The 18737-nt window shown below is 39.8% G+C and overlaps 1 protein-coding gene across 5 annotated transcripts in view; it reads right to left on the bottom strand.

The window, feature by feature from the left end:
• ascc3 (activating signal cointegrator 1 complex subunit 3) overlaps window positions 1-18737 on the bottom strand; it is a 556691-nt gene that overhangs the window by 406524 nt on the left and 131430 nt on the right. For all 5 annotated transcript variants that reach the window (XM_060849581.1, XM_060849604.1, XM_060849610.1 and 2 more), the window contains exon 11: window positions 15576-15740. In XM_060849581.1, coding sequence (XP_060705564.1) covers window positions 15576-15740 — 165 coding nt within the window. The remainder of the gene's footprint in view (window positions 1-15575; window positions 15741-18737) is intronic.

Here is an 18737-nt window from a genome sequence, read left to right as displayed (position 1 = left end):
AGTTCTTAAGGGAAGAAAGACATTTATAGGCAGTGAGATTTATTGAGGTTTTCCATCTTAACACATATAAAGCTTTACTGGTGCGCTCAGGCTCACTTTTCCTGCCTTATATTTACTTTTGAATGCTAATGATCAATTTCACTAAATTTAACAAGCTGTAATGGTTCTTGAACACTTCTACATTCTTTGATGACTCCTAGAATAGCAGGATCATGATGTTAAAAAGTGTATAATTGAACACTTTTGACCACAAATGAGCATTGTTACTGTAACCAAAACTCATTGCTAATGATGCATTGATTGTTTTGAGAGCCACTTAAGGTAAAATATTGTGACACTTTCTAGTAGGACAGACTGGATGGAATAAGGGCCTCTGTAATCATGATTACAAAGCAAAAAACAAGTAGGTGGGTAAACGATATTTTTGTTATTTTTCTAATTTAGCACACTCTTCTAATATTGCTTTTCCTTATGTCAGCTACCTGTGTTTGGAAACCAAAGTCTCATCTAAAGAAAAAAAGCCTCGTAAGCTTTTACTCAAAACAAGCCAAACATTACTTTTCCAGAATTGGAAAAACAATACTAAATACTGTTATCAGCTTGTAGAATGTGATCACAGTTTACTCAATACTTTTGTAAATCAGACAGCAATCTCTGGTCATCTGCTCTAACCATTAATTCACTCCATAAATAAAATGAAATAGATTCATTACAATCTTTATTAATTATAAGATCAATCTATAGGCATGCAAAAAAACTTGCAACAATTTCTGACACATTTTCTACCAACAAATGCAATGAAATTCATATCTATTCTACCTACCTACAATTATTTAAAGCACAAATACAATTAGGATTTTTAAAAAAAAACATTAAATCTATTTGCACAAACAGTAGTTCATTAACACACAAAAGCATTTCACTGTTTGTTGGTAGAACAACAGCTTAATAAACAGTCAACACGGAGTCAAAAGAGGAAGCTTCACCGCAAAAAATTACCTGGACTTCTCTGATGACATTACAGCCCAAATTGTTGATTGAAAGCCTTACAACACAAAATGCCTGTAATGCCAGAGCGATGTGGCACTGTTCCACATTGAAGACTTTTTAAAAGTCATTATTCACTCTCATGCATAGGTATGATGGGCAAAGCAAGGAATTAGCACCCACATCAGAATAGGCAATTATGTGAATGGCAACAGATTGGAAAAGTGCAGGTGCTACAATACCTGGATGGCTTTGGAAACCAGTGACTGAAAGAAAGCGTACGGCATGCAGTAAAGAACACAAATGGTATGCTGGCCTTCATAGCGAGAGGATTGGAGTGTCAGAGTAACAATATCTTGCTGCAATTTTACAGGGCCTAAGTGACCATAAAACCATAAGATGCAGAAACAGAGTTAGACATAGATAGAACATAGAACGGTACAGCACAGAATAGGTCCTTCGGCCCACAATGTTGTGTCGAGGATTAATCCTAATCTAAAATAAAGCAACCTAATCTACATACCCTTCAATTCACTGCTTGTGCATGTCCAGCAGTCGCTTAAAAGTCCCTAATGATTCTGCTTCCACCACTACCGCAGGCAATGCATTCCATGCATTCACAACTGTCTGCGTAAAGAGCCTATCGCTGACGTGTCATCTATACCTTTATCCTAACACTTTAAAACTATGACCACTCATGGCAGTCAATCCTGCCCTGGGGAAAAGTCTCTGGTTTTCCGTGCCTCTCATTACTTTGTAGACCGCGATCAGGTCGGCTCTCTTCCTCCTTCTCTCCACAGAGGAAAGTCCGAGCTTAGTACCTCTCTTCATGAGACAAGCCCTCCAGTCCAGGCAGGATCCTGGTAAACCTTCTTTGCACCCTCTCCAAAGTCTCCACATCTTTCCTACAATAGGACGACCAGAACTGGATAAAATATTCCATGTATGGTCTCACCAGGTTTTTGTAGAGCTGCAGCAAAACCTTGCAGCTCTTAAACTCAATCCCACTGTTAATGAAAGCCAAAATACCATATGCTTTCTTAACAACCCTGTCCACTTGGGTGCCAACTTTGAGGGATTTATGCACTTGAGCACCAAGATCTCGCTATTCCTCCACACTGCCAAGAATCCTGTCTTTAATCCTATATTCAGCATTCAAGTTTTCGACCTTCCAAAATGCATCATTTCACATTTATCCAGGTTAAGCTCCATCTGCCATTTCTCAGCACAGCTCTGCACCCTGTCGCTGTCGTGCTGCAGCCTACAACAGCCCTCAATACTATCAACGGCACCTCCAACCTTTGTGCCATCAGCAAATTTACTAACCCACCCCTCAACCTCCTCATCCAAGTCATGTATAAAAACTACAAACAGCAGAGGCCCAAGACACAGTTACTGTCTTTGCTGTTTGAGTTCATGTATCGCTGGACATCAGAGTGCACGTGGGAAAATTAACAAACATTGAAACTCACAACTGATCTTGGAGGAACTTTTTGGGCGAAGTTCACAGCAGAGAATCAGATAAGTGTATGGTTTTAAGTAAGACCTACAGAGAGTCAGCAGTAGTGAGTAGAATGGGTTCTTTCTTGATGATATGCTTTTTGAGATATGTCTCTTGATTAAACATAAAATATAAGCCACAACTATTAATTTAACCTAGGTCACTGTTTTGTAGAGAATTAAGACGGTGTTATTTTCTGGGTCTGTAGATTGTGAAGGAGTAAAAATGGCCTTTGCAGTGATATGCACTTTTGTCAGATTTGGGAGTTTAAAGAGAGTTTAAGGGTTACTGCGGATTATATCTGCAATAAATACTGTTGGTTGTGAATCTTATCAGATCGAATGGATCGGTTGGAGAGACAGATAGAAGCAATGAGGAATTTGCAACACCGACAGTATGTGATGGATGGCAGTGATAGGAAGGGAGGAAAATCTCAGATACAATCACATGGATGGGTTAACTCCTGGAAAGGTAAGAGAGATAGGCAGCTAGCGCAGGAGCCTTCTGTGGCTATACCCATTTCAAACAAGTATGCTGTTTTGAAAAATGTAGGGAGTGATGGATTCTCAGAGGAACATAGCATGAACAGCCAAATTTCTGGTACTGAGATTGGCTCTAATGTAATGAGAGGTACGTCGGGTTTCAAGAGATCAACTGTGGTAGGGGACTCTCTAGTCCAAGGTAAAGACAGATGTTTCTGTGGCCAGCAGTGAAAAATCAGAATGGTGTGTTACTTCTCTGGTACCAGGATCAAGGATGTCTCAGAGAGGGGGCAGAATGGTCTCAAGGGGGAGAAGGGCCAGCAAGAGGTCATTGTTCACATTGGAACCAATGACATAGGAAGGGAAAAGATTGAGATTCTGAAGGGAGATTAGAGAGAGTTAGGCAGGAATTAAAGAGGAGGTCCTCGAGAGTAGTAATATCTGGATTACTCATGGTGCTACGAGCTAGTGAGGGCAGGAATAGGAGGATACAGCAGATGAATGCATGGCTGAGGAGCTGGTGTAAGGGAGAAGGATTCACATTTCTGGACCATTGGAATCTCTTTTGGGGTAGAAGTGACCTGTACCTTGCATCTAAACTGGAAGGGGACTAATATACTGGCAGGGAAATTTGCTTGAGCTGCTCGGGAGGATTTAAACTAGTAAGGTGGGGGGTGCGACCCAGGAAGATAGTGAGGAAAGAGATCAATCTGAGACTGGTACAGCTGAGAACAGAAGCTAGTCAGTCAGGGCAGGCAGGGACAAGGTAGAACTAAAACATTAAACTGCATTTATTTCAATGCAAAGGGTCTAACAGGGAAGGCAGATGAACTCAGGGCATGTTTAGGAACATGGGACTGGGATATCATAGCAATTACAGAAAAATGGCTCATGGATGGGCAGGACTGGCAGCTTAATGTTCCAGGTTACAAATGCTACAGGAAGGATAGAAAGGGAGGCAAGAGAGGAGGGGGAGTGGCATTTTTGATAAGGGATAGCATTACAGCTGTGCTGAGGGAGGATATTCCCAGAAATACATCCAGGGATGTTATTTGGGTGGAATTGAGAAATAAGAAAAGGGTGATCACCTTATTGGGATTGTATTATAGACCACCCCCAATAGTCAGAGGGAAATTGAGAAACAAACTTGCAAGGAGATCTCAGCTATCTGTAAGAATAATAGGGTAGTTATGATAGGGGATTTTAACTTTCTAAACATCAACTGGGACTGCCATAGTGTTAAAGGTTTAGGTGGAGAGGAATTTCTTATGTGTGTACAAGACAATTTTCTCATTCAATATGTGGATGTACCTACTAGAGAAGGTACAAAAGTTGACCTACTCTTGGGAAATAAGGCAGGGCAGGTGACTGACGTGTCAGTGGGGGAGCACTTTGGGGCCAGCAACCATAATTCTATTAGATTTAAAATAGCCATGGAAAAGGATAGACCAGATCTAAAAGTTGAAGTTCTAAATTGGAGGAAGGCCAATTTTGACGGTATTCGGCAAGAACGTTCGAAAGCTGATTGGAGGCAGATATTCGCAGGTAAAGGGACAGCTGGAAGATTGGAAGCCTTCAGAAATGAGATAACAAGAATCCAGAGAAAGTATATTCCTGTTAGAGTGAAAGGGAAGGCTGGTAGGTATAGGGAATGCTGGATGGCTAAACAAATTGAGGGTTTGGTTAAGAAAAAGAAGAAAGCATATGTCAGGTATAGACAGGATAGATCGAGTGAATCCTTAGAAGAGTATAAAGGAAGTAGGAGTATACTTAAGAGTGAAATCAGGAGAGCAAAAAGGGGACATGAGATAGCTTTGGCAAATAAAGTTAAGGAGAATCCAAAGGGTTTTTACAAATACTCTAAGGACAAAAGGATAACTAGGGAGAGAATTGGGCCCCTCAAAGATCAGCAAGGCAGCCTTTGTATGGAGCCGCAGAAAATGGAGGAGATACTAAACAAGTATTTTGCATCAGTATTTACTGTGGAAAAGGATATGGAAGACATAGGAAGAAGCGAAATAGATGGTGACATCTTGCAAAATGTCCAGATTACAGAGGAGGAAGTGCTGGATGTCTTGAAACGCATAAACGTGGATAAATCCCCAGGACCTGATCAGATGTACCTGAGAACTCTGTGGGAAGCTAGAGAAGTGATTGCTGGGCCTCTTGCTGAGATACTTGTATCATCGATCGTCACAGGTGAGGTGCCGGAAGACTGGAGGTTGGCAAACATGGTGCCACTCTTTAAGAATGGTGGTATGGACAAGACAGGGAACTATAGACCAGTGAGCCTGACATCGATGGTGGGCAAGTTGTTGGAGGGAATCCTGAGGGACCGGATGTACATGTACTTGGAAAGGCAAGGACTGATTAGGGATAGTCAACATGGCTTTGTGTGTGGGAAATCATGCGTCACAAACTTGATTGAGTTTTTTGAGCAAGTAACCAAGAGGATTGATGAGGGCAGAGCAGTAGATGCGATCTATATGGACTTCAGTAAGGCGTTCGACAAGGTTCCCCATGGGAGACTGATTAGCAAGGTTAAGTCTCATGGAATACAGGGAGAACTAGCCATTTGGATACAGAACTGGCTCAAAGGTAGAAGACAGACAGTGGTGGTGGAGGGTTGTTTTTCAGACTGGAGGTCTGTGACCAGCCGAGTGCCACAAGGATCGGTGCTGGGTCCACTACTTTTTGTCATTTACATAAATGATTTGGATGCGAGCATAAGAGGTACAGTTAGTAAACTTGCAGATGATACCAAAATTGCAGGTGTGGTGGACAACAAAGAGGGTTACATCAGATTACAACAGGATCTGGACCAGACAGGCCAATGGGCTGAGAAGTGGCAGATGGAGTTTAATTCGGATAAGTGCGCAGTGCTGCATTTTGGGAAAACAAATCTTAGCAGGACTTATATACACTTAATGGTAAGGTCCTAGAGAATGTTGCTGAACAAAGACCTTAGAATGCAGGTTCATAGCTCCTTGAAAATGGAGTCGCAGGTAGATAGGAGTGAAGAGGGCATTTGATATGCTTTCCTTTATTGGTCACAGTATTGAGTGCAGGAGTTGGTAGGTCATGTTGCAGCTGTACAGGACATTGGTTAGGCCACTATTGGAAGATTGCATTGCAATTCTGATCTCCTTCCTATCGGAACGATGTTGTGAAACTTGAATGGGTTCAGAAAAGATTTACAAGGATGCTGCCAGGGTTGGAAGGTTTGAGCTATAGGGAGAAGCTGAACAGGCTGGGGCTGTTTTCCCTGGAGTGTCAGAGGCTGAGGGGTGACCTTATAGAGGTTTACAAAATTACGATAAATTAGGATAAATATACAAAGTATTTTCCCTGGAGTCACGTAGTTCAGATCTAGAGGACATAGGTTTCTTTTATATCTTTCCCTCTCACCCTAAACCTAAGGGGCAACTTTTTCCACACAGAGGGTGGCACCTGTATGGAATGAGCTGTCAGAGGATGTGATGGAGGCTGGTACAACTGCAACATTTAAAAGGCATTTGGATGGGCATATAAATGGGAAGTGTTTGGAGGGATATGGGCCAGGTGCTGGCAGGTGGGACTAGATTGGGTTGGGATATCTGGTCGACATGGATGAGTTGAACCAAAGGGTCTATTTCCACGCTGTACATTTCTATGACTCTATAACAGAGCTCTGCGGGACCCCAACCAACACTGACCTCCAGGCAGAATACTTTCCATCTACAACCGCTCTCTGCCTTCTGTCAGCCAGCCAATTCTGAACCCAGAGAGGCAAATCTCCCACCTCCTGACTTCATGAATGAGCCTAATGGTAGCTAAGAATAGGAGAATTGCAAATTCAGTGAAAGTTGTAATGCCATTGGAATCATCATCCAGAGGCACGAGCTAATACTCTGGGAATATAGGCTAATGCTCTGAGAGCATGCGTTCAAACAATACAATTGCAACTCGTGGATTTTACATCCAATTTAAAAATCTGGAATACAAAGCTCAGAACTGGGAACCATGTCATTGTCACAAAAATTTATCTTATTTACCACTGATCTTTAGGGAAGCAAAACTGTCCTTTCTACCTGGTCTGACTAGCACATCATTTCAGATCCATAGCAATGTGGTGGACCTTTAATAGCCCTATGAAATGGCCCAGCCAACGATTCAGTTCAAGGGCAATTAGGAATGGGCATCAAATGATGGCCTTGCCAGAAACATCCATATCCAACAAAGAATAATTTCCTTTTTCAAAAAGGAAGAGTAAACAAGGCTAGTAGGTACAGCTCAGTTACTTCAAATTTGATGATGGAGAAGCTTCTGGAAGGGTGAATTGAGGAAAACACTCAATAAATGATGGTTAATTAATGAAAGACTTGTTAAAGGCCAATAGTAAATAAATAACTTGGAGTTTTTTTTTGATGAAGTTAAACTCTCAGGCCAAGAAAAATTGTTTCTCAGCATCTATCCTGTCAAGTCTTTTCAGAATAATTTTGTTTCAGTGAAATAACCAGTGCAGATTAGATTCCCTACAGTGTGGAAACAGGCCGTTTGGCCCAACAAGTCTACATCGACCCTCTGAAGAGTAACCCCCCCAGTCCCATTTCCCTCTGACTAATGCACCTAACACTATGGGCAATTTAGCATGGTCAATTCACTTGGCCTGCACATCTTTGGACTGTGGGAGGAAACCGGAGCAGCCGGAGGAAACCTACGCAGACACGAGGAAAATCTGCAAACTCCGCACAGACAGTCGCCAGAGGCTGGAATTGAACCTGGAACCCTGGTGCTGTGAGGCAGCAGTGCTAACCACCGAGCCACCGTGCCACCTTTTCAAACATTTTTGGAATAATCTCTGGCTTGACACGATATTGAAGGCCTTCGAAAAATCCAAATATGTTTCACCTACCACTTCCACTTACCTACACTGTTACTACGTTTAAAAAATTCCAGTTTTTGTTTTCATAGAACCATTTGATTCTGCCTAATCACAATTTTCCAAGTATGCTGTTACTACATTATGAATAACAGATTCCAGTCTTTAATAATAGGTTCTATTCTTATTACTTCTTTTCCCCTTTCTCTGCTTTTCTTTCTTTCCAAAAATATCCAGTTGTCATTTCTTGCATCTCTTTGTTACTGATCCATCTCTAAAAATTGATGTCATCTATTTCCTACTTACCTTTCTTTTGTAAAGCACACTTTTTATAAATTAGCTTACAAGCATCGTCTGATTTTAGGCAGCTTTTAGTCTCCCTTAGCTCCATTTCTTTGTTGTGTCAGTGCTTCTAGCTCACTAATTTTACTATTTGCATTCACATAAGCATAAATAATTTCTTCAATATGTTTTCCACCTATTTCCTCATTATTGTAAGTTTAGTGTTTGCCTCACTGCATTTTATGGCAGATTAGATCAAGTCCTTTCCCAATATTTTAGGTCACTATCTGCAAATATGCAACATCATTGCTTGCCCCTTCCCAAACACATCTCTTTCGTAATATTGGCCCTTCATGCTTTCTATATTTTCATAATCAGTCATGGTGTCATTTTAAGTGGAATCAAAATGGTTATAATGAATTATAATCTATCCAAAGAATCTATCCATACAATCTAATTTAATTATCCAAAACATTGGAGCTCAGCCTTTTGCACATTGGACACTGAACATAACCGAAGATATGTGCCAGGACCCTGTGGAAGTCCTGACAAATGGACAGATATGTGAATTGTGCAGGAAGTTTAAAATTCCGATGGGCCTGCTGCTCGGAACTCTCTGCAAATGTCTTCAACTCTTAGCTTGGCTTACCTGAATTATTACGCAGAAGTAAGGGCAAATTAAAATCTGCTCTAACACCTCAACCATTCCAAAACTGCCTCCTCTCACCACTCACACCTCCAATCAACTTTCCTGACCTTATCCAAACTACCCCAGCCTGCCCACACAATTACTTCCCAAACTGACCTGAGTATACCCAACCCATCTGCACCCTTCCCCCAACACCTGACTAGCCCCTTGCCCCTGACACAACTACCCACTCCTACCCAAATGGCCCTTCATTCACCTGAACAATCTCCCAGTAATTTACACAAACACTCTTGAAAGGTCCAGTTTTTCATCTTTCTAGACGGAATAAGACAGCCAATGCCATTGGAGGGGGATGATTTGCTTTTCCCCCAAATTTACTCCATTCCATCAGAGCTCTGGGCGGGGAGAAAGGATCTTTACCTTGTGCTGCACTGCACAGTGCATTTTGGGGATAGCCTGGACACAAAGCACAGCTCATGAGAATTATTGCTTGAAGCAACAATGCACTCAGCAATGCCAGAACTCAAAACATTCAGGTCACTAAATTTTAAAGCAGCACATATACAGACTGAATGAGTTGAGTGGGTGGAAATAAAACACTGCAACTACTATATAACTCTTTGCCAACCAAATAATTTACACCCAAAATGCAACAAATTTTTTATCGTATTCCACTACTTCTGGCATTCATTCTTCTTGCTGTCGCTGTTAATTCAAATGATCTTTATGTTTTTTCTACTTCCTTCTTAGCTAAAAAGACACATTCACATTCAAATACTTCCATGGACTCAGGCACTATTTTATTTCATGCTTTCATACTTCATATTCATACTTTTGGCTTAAATATTTGTGAATTATCTCCAAATGCAGATATCTACTTCGAGACTCCCAACACAGCAGATAGATTAAGCCATTCCTCAATAGCTTAAACAAGTCTTTCATATCAGCAGAGAATTTCTCCTGTCATAAACTAAATCAATCCTTAACAATAATGCAATTTGGTTGGACATTTCAAAATTCTTGTGTTGGGCTTTTCTATGGTGCTTCCTTTTTCCACGTTTGTACTTTTCAAAATTTTCTTTATGTTTTTCCACTTTCCTTGTGACTTAGAACCAAACAAGATGCTCACTTTGCACCATACTTAATAAAACAATAAAATCAGGCTGTGTGAACAAGTCAAATTTGCATTATTCAGTCTCTAGGTTTGTAATGTCTAATATAGAATATTTCCAGCAAATCACTGAATTTAATTAAGAATACACATCCCTCTATTGATTTTAAATGTTTCCAACATTTGATTATTATTCAGACCCAAAGGCCACAATATTAAAATCTCCTATTTAAGGAGTCCCAGGGTCAAGGATGATTCATAAAATTATGTCCAAAACTAGGAATCAAACTGGTGAGCGACAGGCCACTTATGACTGAGATGAGAAGAGATGTCTTCACCCAGAGAGTGGGGAGCCTGTGAAATTCATTGTCACAAAGGGGTTGAAACATAAACATTGAATGTTTTCAAGGAGGCGTTAGATAGAGTGGGGGGGAAAGTGAGGACAGGCTACTGAGTTGCATGATCACGCTCGAAAGTCCAAATGGTCTATCTCTGCACCTTTCTTGATATGTTTCGACATGTTTCAGCTCATCTGTAGCTGAAATCCTCATTCATGCCTGGCTACCTCCAAACCCAATCACTGTAACACAATCCTGGCTGATCATTCTCATTATGTCTTCAGTAAATTTCATGTCATTCAAACTCCTGTTGACATTGTTGAACTCTCAGCAATTCTTCTCCCTATAATTTTGTTCTAGCTAATTTACGACAGCGTCAAGATTTGAGTAGTGCTGAAAAAGCACAGCAGGTCAGGCAGCATCGTAGGAGCAGGAAAATCTATGTTTCGGGCAAAAGCCCTGCATCATTTTCCTGGTCCTCAGATGCTGTGCTTTTCCAATACTACTTTAATCTTGACTCTAACCTCCAGCATCTGCAGTACCCACTTTCGCCTAATTTACAAGAGCTCCTAGTTTAGCCATTCTTGTTTCAAATCCCTCCCCAGCCTTATCCGTATTTCTGTCATCTCCAATAACACAACAACCCTCCAGAATATTGATACTCTTCTAATTCTGGCTTTGCATGATTCCCTGAGTTTAATTACTCTACATTCAGTGGTTTCACCTTCGGGATTGGACCAAAGTTCTGAATATGTACCCTGTACTTCTCACCATCTTTCTACCTTACTCCTCTCTTTTAACACACTTCTACCTGCTTCTTTGGCTAAGCCTTTGGTCATCTGATCGACCACTTCCTTGTGAGATTTGATATCATGCTTTGTTTTGCAATTCTGCTGTGAAGTACTTGCATTATCTAATAAAGTTAAAAGAGCGTTAGAAATACTAGTTGTTGTTGCTACTGTTATCTAAGATTTAACTGGAATGATACCAGTGTTGTACCTATCAGACATATAAATCGTTGAACATCTTATCAGTTTGTAGAATTCTCCAATACTATACATTCCAGAAGAACTAGTCTTCCCAGAGAAGCTAGATAGGCTGAGATTTTTTTCCTCTAGAACATCGGAGCTGAGGAGTGACTTTACAGAGATTTATAAAATCATAAGGGGCATGGATAAGGTGAATAACCGAGGTCTTTTTCCCCCGGGTAAGGGAGTCCAAAACTAGAGGACATAGGTTTAAGGTGAAAGGCGAAAGATTTAAAAGGGACAACTTTTTCCACACAGAATGTGGTGCAAATATCGAAATTAACTGCCGGTGGAAGTAATAGATGTTGGTACAGTCACAACTTTTAATAGAGATTTTGGCAGGTATGTTGATAGAAGATGATTTAGAGGGATATGGACCAAATGCAGGCAAAAAAGTCTAGTTCACTGGAGGAAACTAGGTTGATATGGATGATTTGGGTCTGTTTCTTGTTTTCTATTTTGGATGTTATATTTTCAAATACACCATAAGAAATAAGCTAGTTGTGGGAAGCACACCTATTGTAAAACAAACAAGATGTTTTCTGAGCAAGATCTCACATGAACTCCAAGTTCTGCTCATTTTTCACATGTGCCTTCCTTAAATTGTAATTTATTTCCTAAAATCCAACAGAAGAAAATGACAAAATAAAGATATCCACAAATTAAACATTCATAAATAAACTTTTTTGGTGTAGATTCACCTATTAATTAATTAATTTCAGTCTATGTTATTCCAAATGTAAGAGAGTGCCCTCAGAAGTTGAACAGAATTTCTAGGTATTCTTTTTCATTTTCAAGTGTACACTGTGGCTGTGCACCAGCTCATTTGTTTGAGTGCAGTAAACAACCTGAACTTCTGAATCAGCTCTTTATCTTCTGAGGGAAAGAATTATAATATTGAGATACTACAAAAAGGATAATAATTACTGGGTCACTATGTTCAAATTAATGAGAACACAAGCAAACTTCTGAAAGAATTTAACAGTATTGAATTTATTTTGTAACTTTATAAGTATTTCTTCATGACTTGGTAATGGTTATATTTTAGAGAGCTTTAAAAAATAAGCAATATCATTCTTCATGTGAACAACTTCTATTTGCTAAATATTTCACAGCTCCTCGTATACAGTTTCCCTAATTCAAAACTGACAGCAACAAAACGCTAACCATCTCAAAGTAGAGCCTGTAATCTTAATTTGGAGATGCCGCTGTTGGACTGGGATGTACACAGTTAAAAATCACACAACACCAAGCGATAAGTTCTGCGTCTTACAACGGTGTACTCCACAACCACCTAATGAAGGAACAATGCTCCGAAAGCTAGTGCTTCCAATTAAACCTGTTGGACTATGACCTAGTGTTGTGTGATTTTTAACCCTGTAATCTTAGTCCGCGTTTCCTTCCTGGATTTTAAAAATCTCATTATAGTTTGCAATTCACCATGCCTTTGCCCCTCCCTATCTCCGTAGCTTCCTCCAGCCACACAAATCTGCCAAGGTATTTGTCATTGGTCTATCTCTGACCTCTGGATTCCAGATTACAAGCGCCCAACCATCAGCACATGTACTTTCAGTTGCCTCTTTCCCAAAGTCTAGTACTTCCTCCATAGACACCTTCACCTGAATACCTCATTTTCTTCCTTGAAAGGTAGCAACCCATGAAGTAGGAAAATCAATGTTTTGGGCAGGAGCCCCTCATCAGGAATCCTGATGCAAGTCTCTTGCCCAAAACATTGATTTTCCTGCTCTTTGGATGCTGCCTGACATGCTGTGCTTTTCCAGTACCACTCTAATCTTGACTCTAATCTCCAGCATCTGCAGTCTTCACTTTCGCCTGGGTAGCAGCCCATATCAAAGACAGCAAAAGAGGAATCAAGAACCTGCAGACCTGTTAATCTTACATCAGTATTAGAAAAAATACACAAAAGATGGTTGATATTGATTTGATTGGACATAATCAGCATGGATTTGCAAATTGCATGGGATATCATGTTTAATGAATTTTATTTTGGAAGATTTTACAAAGAAAATTGATAAAGGAGAGCCAATAGACATGGATTTTCAGAAGGTTTGATAAAGTCTCCCAGAGAGGTTGGTCAGAATAGTGAAAGCACTAGAGACAGAAGGTCATGTGCTGGCTTGGATTAATTGGCTAGCAGTCCAAAAACAGTAAGGATAAATGGGTCATTTTCATATTGGCAGGCTGTGACTCAGGGGGCTCTGCAAGAATCAGTAGGTGGCTCAAACTGTTCAAAATACAGTGGTCTCCCCGCACCCGCGGGGGTTCCAAGACCTACCGGGGAAGCCCAAAACTGCAGATAGGAGTGGACCCATTCATTTAAAATGGGAAATTTACCTTCCCGGAAGCCCCTAGTCCCTGGTTCCCTGTAAATATGTTTCGGCCATGGTAAACTACAGGTAACAAACTGCAGAAAACGATTCTGTGGATATGGGGAGTATGCAGCAAAATTTGAATGTGGAGACCAAATGCAATATTTCCAAATTTAGAAATGGTAAAAAGCTGAGTGGAAACATGTGTTGTGAAGATATAAAGTGCTTCAGGATGATTTGGATAAGCTTCGTGAATAAGCAAGAGCATGGCTGATGGAATATGATGTAGAAAAATGGGAGGTTATCCAGTTTGGCAGGAGAAACAGAAGTGCGGTGTATTTCTTAAGTAGTAAGAGTTTTGGAAGTGTAGATATACACAGGGACCTAGGTGTCCTTACTCATAAGTCATTGAAGGTTAAAGTGTAAGTGCAGCAAGCTGTTGGGAACAATAATGGAATGTTAGCCTCAATTGTAAGTAGATTTGAGCACAGGACTTGCAAAGTCTAGCTTGGGGTTAGACCACATCAGGAGAAATGTGTTTTAGTTTCCTTACTTCACAAAATATATAATTGCTATAGGCAGATGCATAATGAGGCTTCACCAGACTTGTTCCCAAGAATTTGAGAATGTCCTATGAAGAGAGATTGCACAAATTGAGCCTTTATTTATGAGAGATTATCTCAATGTTTATGTTTTGAAGTATTTTCAAGTTTCTATGCAGATGTAGCTTAGATATTTCTCATGCTTGTAGAGTCTAGAACCCCCAGGGCACAATTTAAAAATAAAAGGATGCCAGTAAGGTCTGACTCAGAGGATCATGGACCTTTGGAATTTTCTATCCCTGAGCCTATGGAAACCCAGTCTTATGTATGTTTAAGGTAGAGATTAATAGATTTCTAATTCCCAGCGGCTGACAGGGCTAATGAATGGCAAATAGGTACTGCAACACTCATCAGTCATGATCATAGTGAATGGCAAGACATTTTAATGGGCTTAATGGCCTAATCATGTTCAATGTTCCTATGTCCCTGTCTCAGAGATAATGTGTGAATCAGGAAAACAGATCGGCCTTTTATTTATTAATGGATGTAGGGAATTGTTGGCTGAGCTAACACTTATTACCTGACTAACTGCCCAGATAACAGTTTAAGTCAAACACATTGCTGTGGCTCTGGAGTCACATATAGTCCAAAAAAGGTTCGGATGGTAGATTTCTCTCCTTCAAAGGACATCAGCAAACAAGGTGGATATTTCTGACAATCGACTGTGGTCACATAGTTGCCAATAGGCTAGTACTTAATTCCATTAAAATTTCATCAGCTGCTTTGATCGGCTGTAAACTTGTGTCCCCGAAACATTAGCATGGACCTCTAGATGACTCGCCCAGTAACATTATCACCTAATTCCCTTGTTCAGCTCCCCAACATCTGCTCAGTAACATCCATCTTTTGTACTTAGTCTGCATACAGACTTGAAATTAACTGTTTTCATCGTTACCATATCAGTTGTCTCTTCAAATCTGTTCACAACTACATTCAAATGAGGCCAGAATCCAAATGGCTTGCAGGGTCAGACTTGACCACTCCACCAACTTCACAACCATTTGGGTACAAGTTCAGTTTTTGTGGGTCTTGAACACATGTCATAAGCTATTTTAAATTGGCTACATCAAACTTCTAACTATCAGCAAGTATAATTCTAAACAACGTGGAAAAAGCAATATATTCTAAAATAACAAATTCAATAGAATGTATTATTTACGCCTTATACACATCACATTTACACCCACATTTTAGGGCAAACCATGCAAGGGACACAACTTCAAATATAAAAAAGATTCTGCACAGGACATGCTAGAGTATGCAAGATAAAATACTTTGCCGTTTCCTCAATTTTCAAAAAGTTGCAATATTTAAGCACCAGTCACTTTTCAGAAAACATTGTACAGAGTATGCGGTAAATGTTGTACAGTAATATCAAAGTGTAAATTTCTCAGGTTTATTTACCTGTCGTAGTGTTCGTGCCACTAAGCTTTCAAGAACTGGTCCTCTATCTTCATGTAATAGGTGAACCTCATCTAAAATTAACAGCCTAACAATCTGAGACAAGGCTACATCACCAACACTTTTACGTGTTACAACATCCCATTTTTCAGGCGTTGTCACAAGCATCTGAAAAACAGAAAAAGACAATCAACAATACAGAGTACATGACTCAAAAATTTGTGACAAACATTTTAGTTGCATTTAAGATTTTGTGCATAACTTCTCAATAATTTTTATGAAAACAGTCCAAAATGTATTTCTATAAAGTATGAAAGTGAATAAAATAAATTACACTGTTGTGGAGCTTAAAAACAATTATTTGTTAAAATGTAAAAATCACTGTTTTTACCATTTTATAAAGTCTAACTAATACTAAACTATTTGCATCAAGGCAAGATGTTTGGTAGGGGCTACTCAAGTAGAATTCAGCTGTCATTAACACTAGTAAATATACTGAAAATATAATCCACATATAAATTTAACACTAGTCTGTATTTCAGGCAATAGCTGTGCATTATTTATGCAGGAGATACATTAATCTTATGCTGTTATACTTGAAATGCTAATCATCCAAGTGGCACTGCTTTGTAGCACATGACTTATGAGTATGAACTTACTGTTTATATGCATGACATCAACACTAGATGTGAGCAAGCCATTATTGTGTGTATTCTCAACGTAAATAAACCATTAAACTTGCAAATTGACAAAGTATTACTTTCTAGCTGCCTGACTGGTAAATAGAAAAAGTTACGGTGAGGTAATTACAACGTACAGAATTTTTTTGTTGACTTATAAAAGATAAGAACATTGTCTTTTTGGATCAAAAAATTAAAGTTTTAAAAAATTTTTTTATACTAACACAAATAAATACTAATAACTAAGCTAAAAAATGAAAATTTTAATAATAATAATAACAACTGTAACAAAGTTCAGCAAAACAAAACAATGGCCCTCTTATCATCGTGTGCACAAGTTTATACATATTCATATGTTTGCAGTTCCTCCCTTCTAGATACCAAACCCATTTCTTAGAATTGCCATGGCTATATAAAGGCTCTTATTAATATGGCCGACAAATCTGAACCCAGATAGTCCAAAAAGGGCCATCACCTCTTACAGAAATCCTCAGTTTTATGATGCACCACCCTCATCAGAAAGTCCAAGGGGATATGCTCCATCACTAGCTTACACCAGCCCGCCAGCCCCAGGGGATTTCCGACATCCACCCTAATAGAATGTTCTTTCTGGCACAAGAAGTGAGGATACTGAAAAGCCTTTTTTGTGTGCATCTAATGAAAGAGAATTAACAAAGCCAAGAGGAGATACCAGGTCCATCTCCACCTCCATCCCCAAGGCCTTATCTATTTTGCCTACCACAGCGCTCCAGAATACCACTGTCTATAGCAGGACCAAAGACAATGAGTCAGGTGCCCATGCTCACTTGACATTTATCACAAGCGGTCGCTAATTAAATTGACTAAACTGCAGTTACCTTACAGACTGGGAGGAATGGGCCTTCCAGATATCAAAAACAATTAGTTAAGATCGCTGCTATCTTACATGAATGATTGGGCCTGGGGGGGGGGGGAATACCCTCACTCCCTTTGGTTGTACATTGAAGCATCTCAGGCAAGATGCCCCCTTGTTAGCCTGCTATTCTTAGAAAAAATTAGAACAGTGAAGGAATATTGCCATAGCCCAACAGTCATCAATACTGCAAAGACATGGAGGGCAATACAACAGGGTGAGGGCAATATTGCTAAAACTTCATTGTTGATACCCATTGTTGGTATGCTGGACTTTCAGCCAGGGATGATGGACTCTGGGTTTAAACCATGGGCTGATGTCTTTTGACCAGTTGGCTCGGAAATATGAATTGCCCAGTAGGGACCTCTTTTGGTTCTTCCAAATTAGAAATTTCATACAAAGAGACCACACTTCTAACTGATCCTTATAGGTCTGACATAGAAAAGAGGGTGTTGTGAGGGTATATTATCTGTTAGCAATGCTTATCACCAATTGGGAGAGGGCTCCTCGGACAAGACCGAACAGCTTTTCGGATATGGGAGAGGGAGTGGGATGTTGAGATATCTTCTTAAAAATGGGAGGATATCTGGGAAAATGCAAGAAGGATCTTGCAACAGGACCCACGCTTTGCAATTGAGGAGTCTCCACAGGGTCCATCTGGCCCCAGAGCGCCTCGCTAAATTTAAAGTGGGAGCATCTCCAAAAATTTTAAATTTAAAATCAAAAATAGCTAGAAATGATGAACAATCATTCAGAAGCTTTCTGAATTACACATGGAAAATGAAAAAAATCAATATGCAACTAATTAAATAGACAGCAGAATTCAAAAGGCAGATGTCCAGCATTTTCTCCAGGGCAACTAGAGATGGACAATAAAATATTGGCCTGCAAGCGATGACCAGTCTCACAAGAGAACTAAATATTTCTTTGTAATTTAGCTTTCTTTACTCACAGAAAAAAACTTTGGTTCTAATATGAAACACCTCACTGCCCCCGGCTATAACCGTTTATGTTGTCAAAAGAATTTACATGAAATCACTGAGCTTTTCTTCTATACTAACACCTCCACCAACCAGCCCATTTCCCAAACAGTACCACAAAATAAAAAAAACAGTACCGCATAATAAACTTCTAGAAACAAAAAAACTGATTAACTTTTATCATTTCACTCAAAGACTGCAGAGTCTTAAATACAACTTCCAACATGACAACCCATGGACAGTAAAAGTGGAAGACTGTGATCTGTTTCCATAACAACTGTATCTAGTCAGCCAGAAAATTTGCTAAAACAGATTTAATAACTCTGCATGATCACTCGATGTTATTGTATCTGTGTGGGCTCATGTTAAAAAGAGTGCTGGTTTTCACTTAAAAGCAATGGGTAGTGCAGTTTCCTGTACATCAATCCGCAGGAAATTGAGTGCACATTCCCATCAAAAGATTAATGTCTCTTTCCCACAAGATTAGTGTTTACAAAGTTAATTTAGAGTCTTAGAGATATACAGCATAGAGACACACACTTCGGTCCAACCCGTCCACGCCGACCAGATATCCCAATCCAATCTAGTCCCACCTGCCAGCACCTGGCCCATA

Source organism: Hemiscyllium ocellatum, chromosome 3 (genome assembly GCF_020745735.1).
Source record: "Hemiscyllium ocellatum isolate sHemOce1 chromosome 3, sHemOce1.pat.X.cur, whole genome shotgun sequence".
NCBI lineage: Eukaryota > Metazoa > Chordata > Chondrichthyes > Orectolobiformes > Hemiscylliidae > Hemiscyllium > Hemiscyllium ocellatum.
The sequence above is the reverse complement of the archived record's forward strand: the minus strand, read 5'-3'. Positions and strand labels throughout refer to the sequence as shown.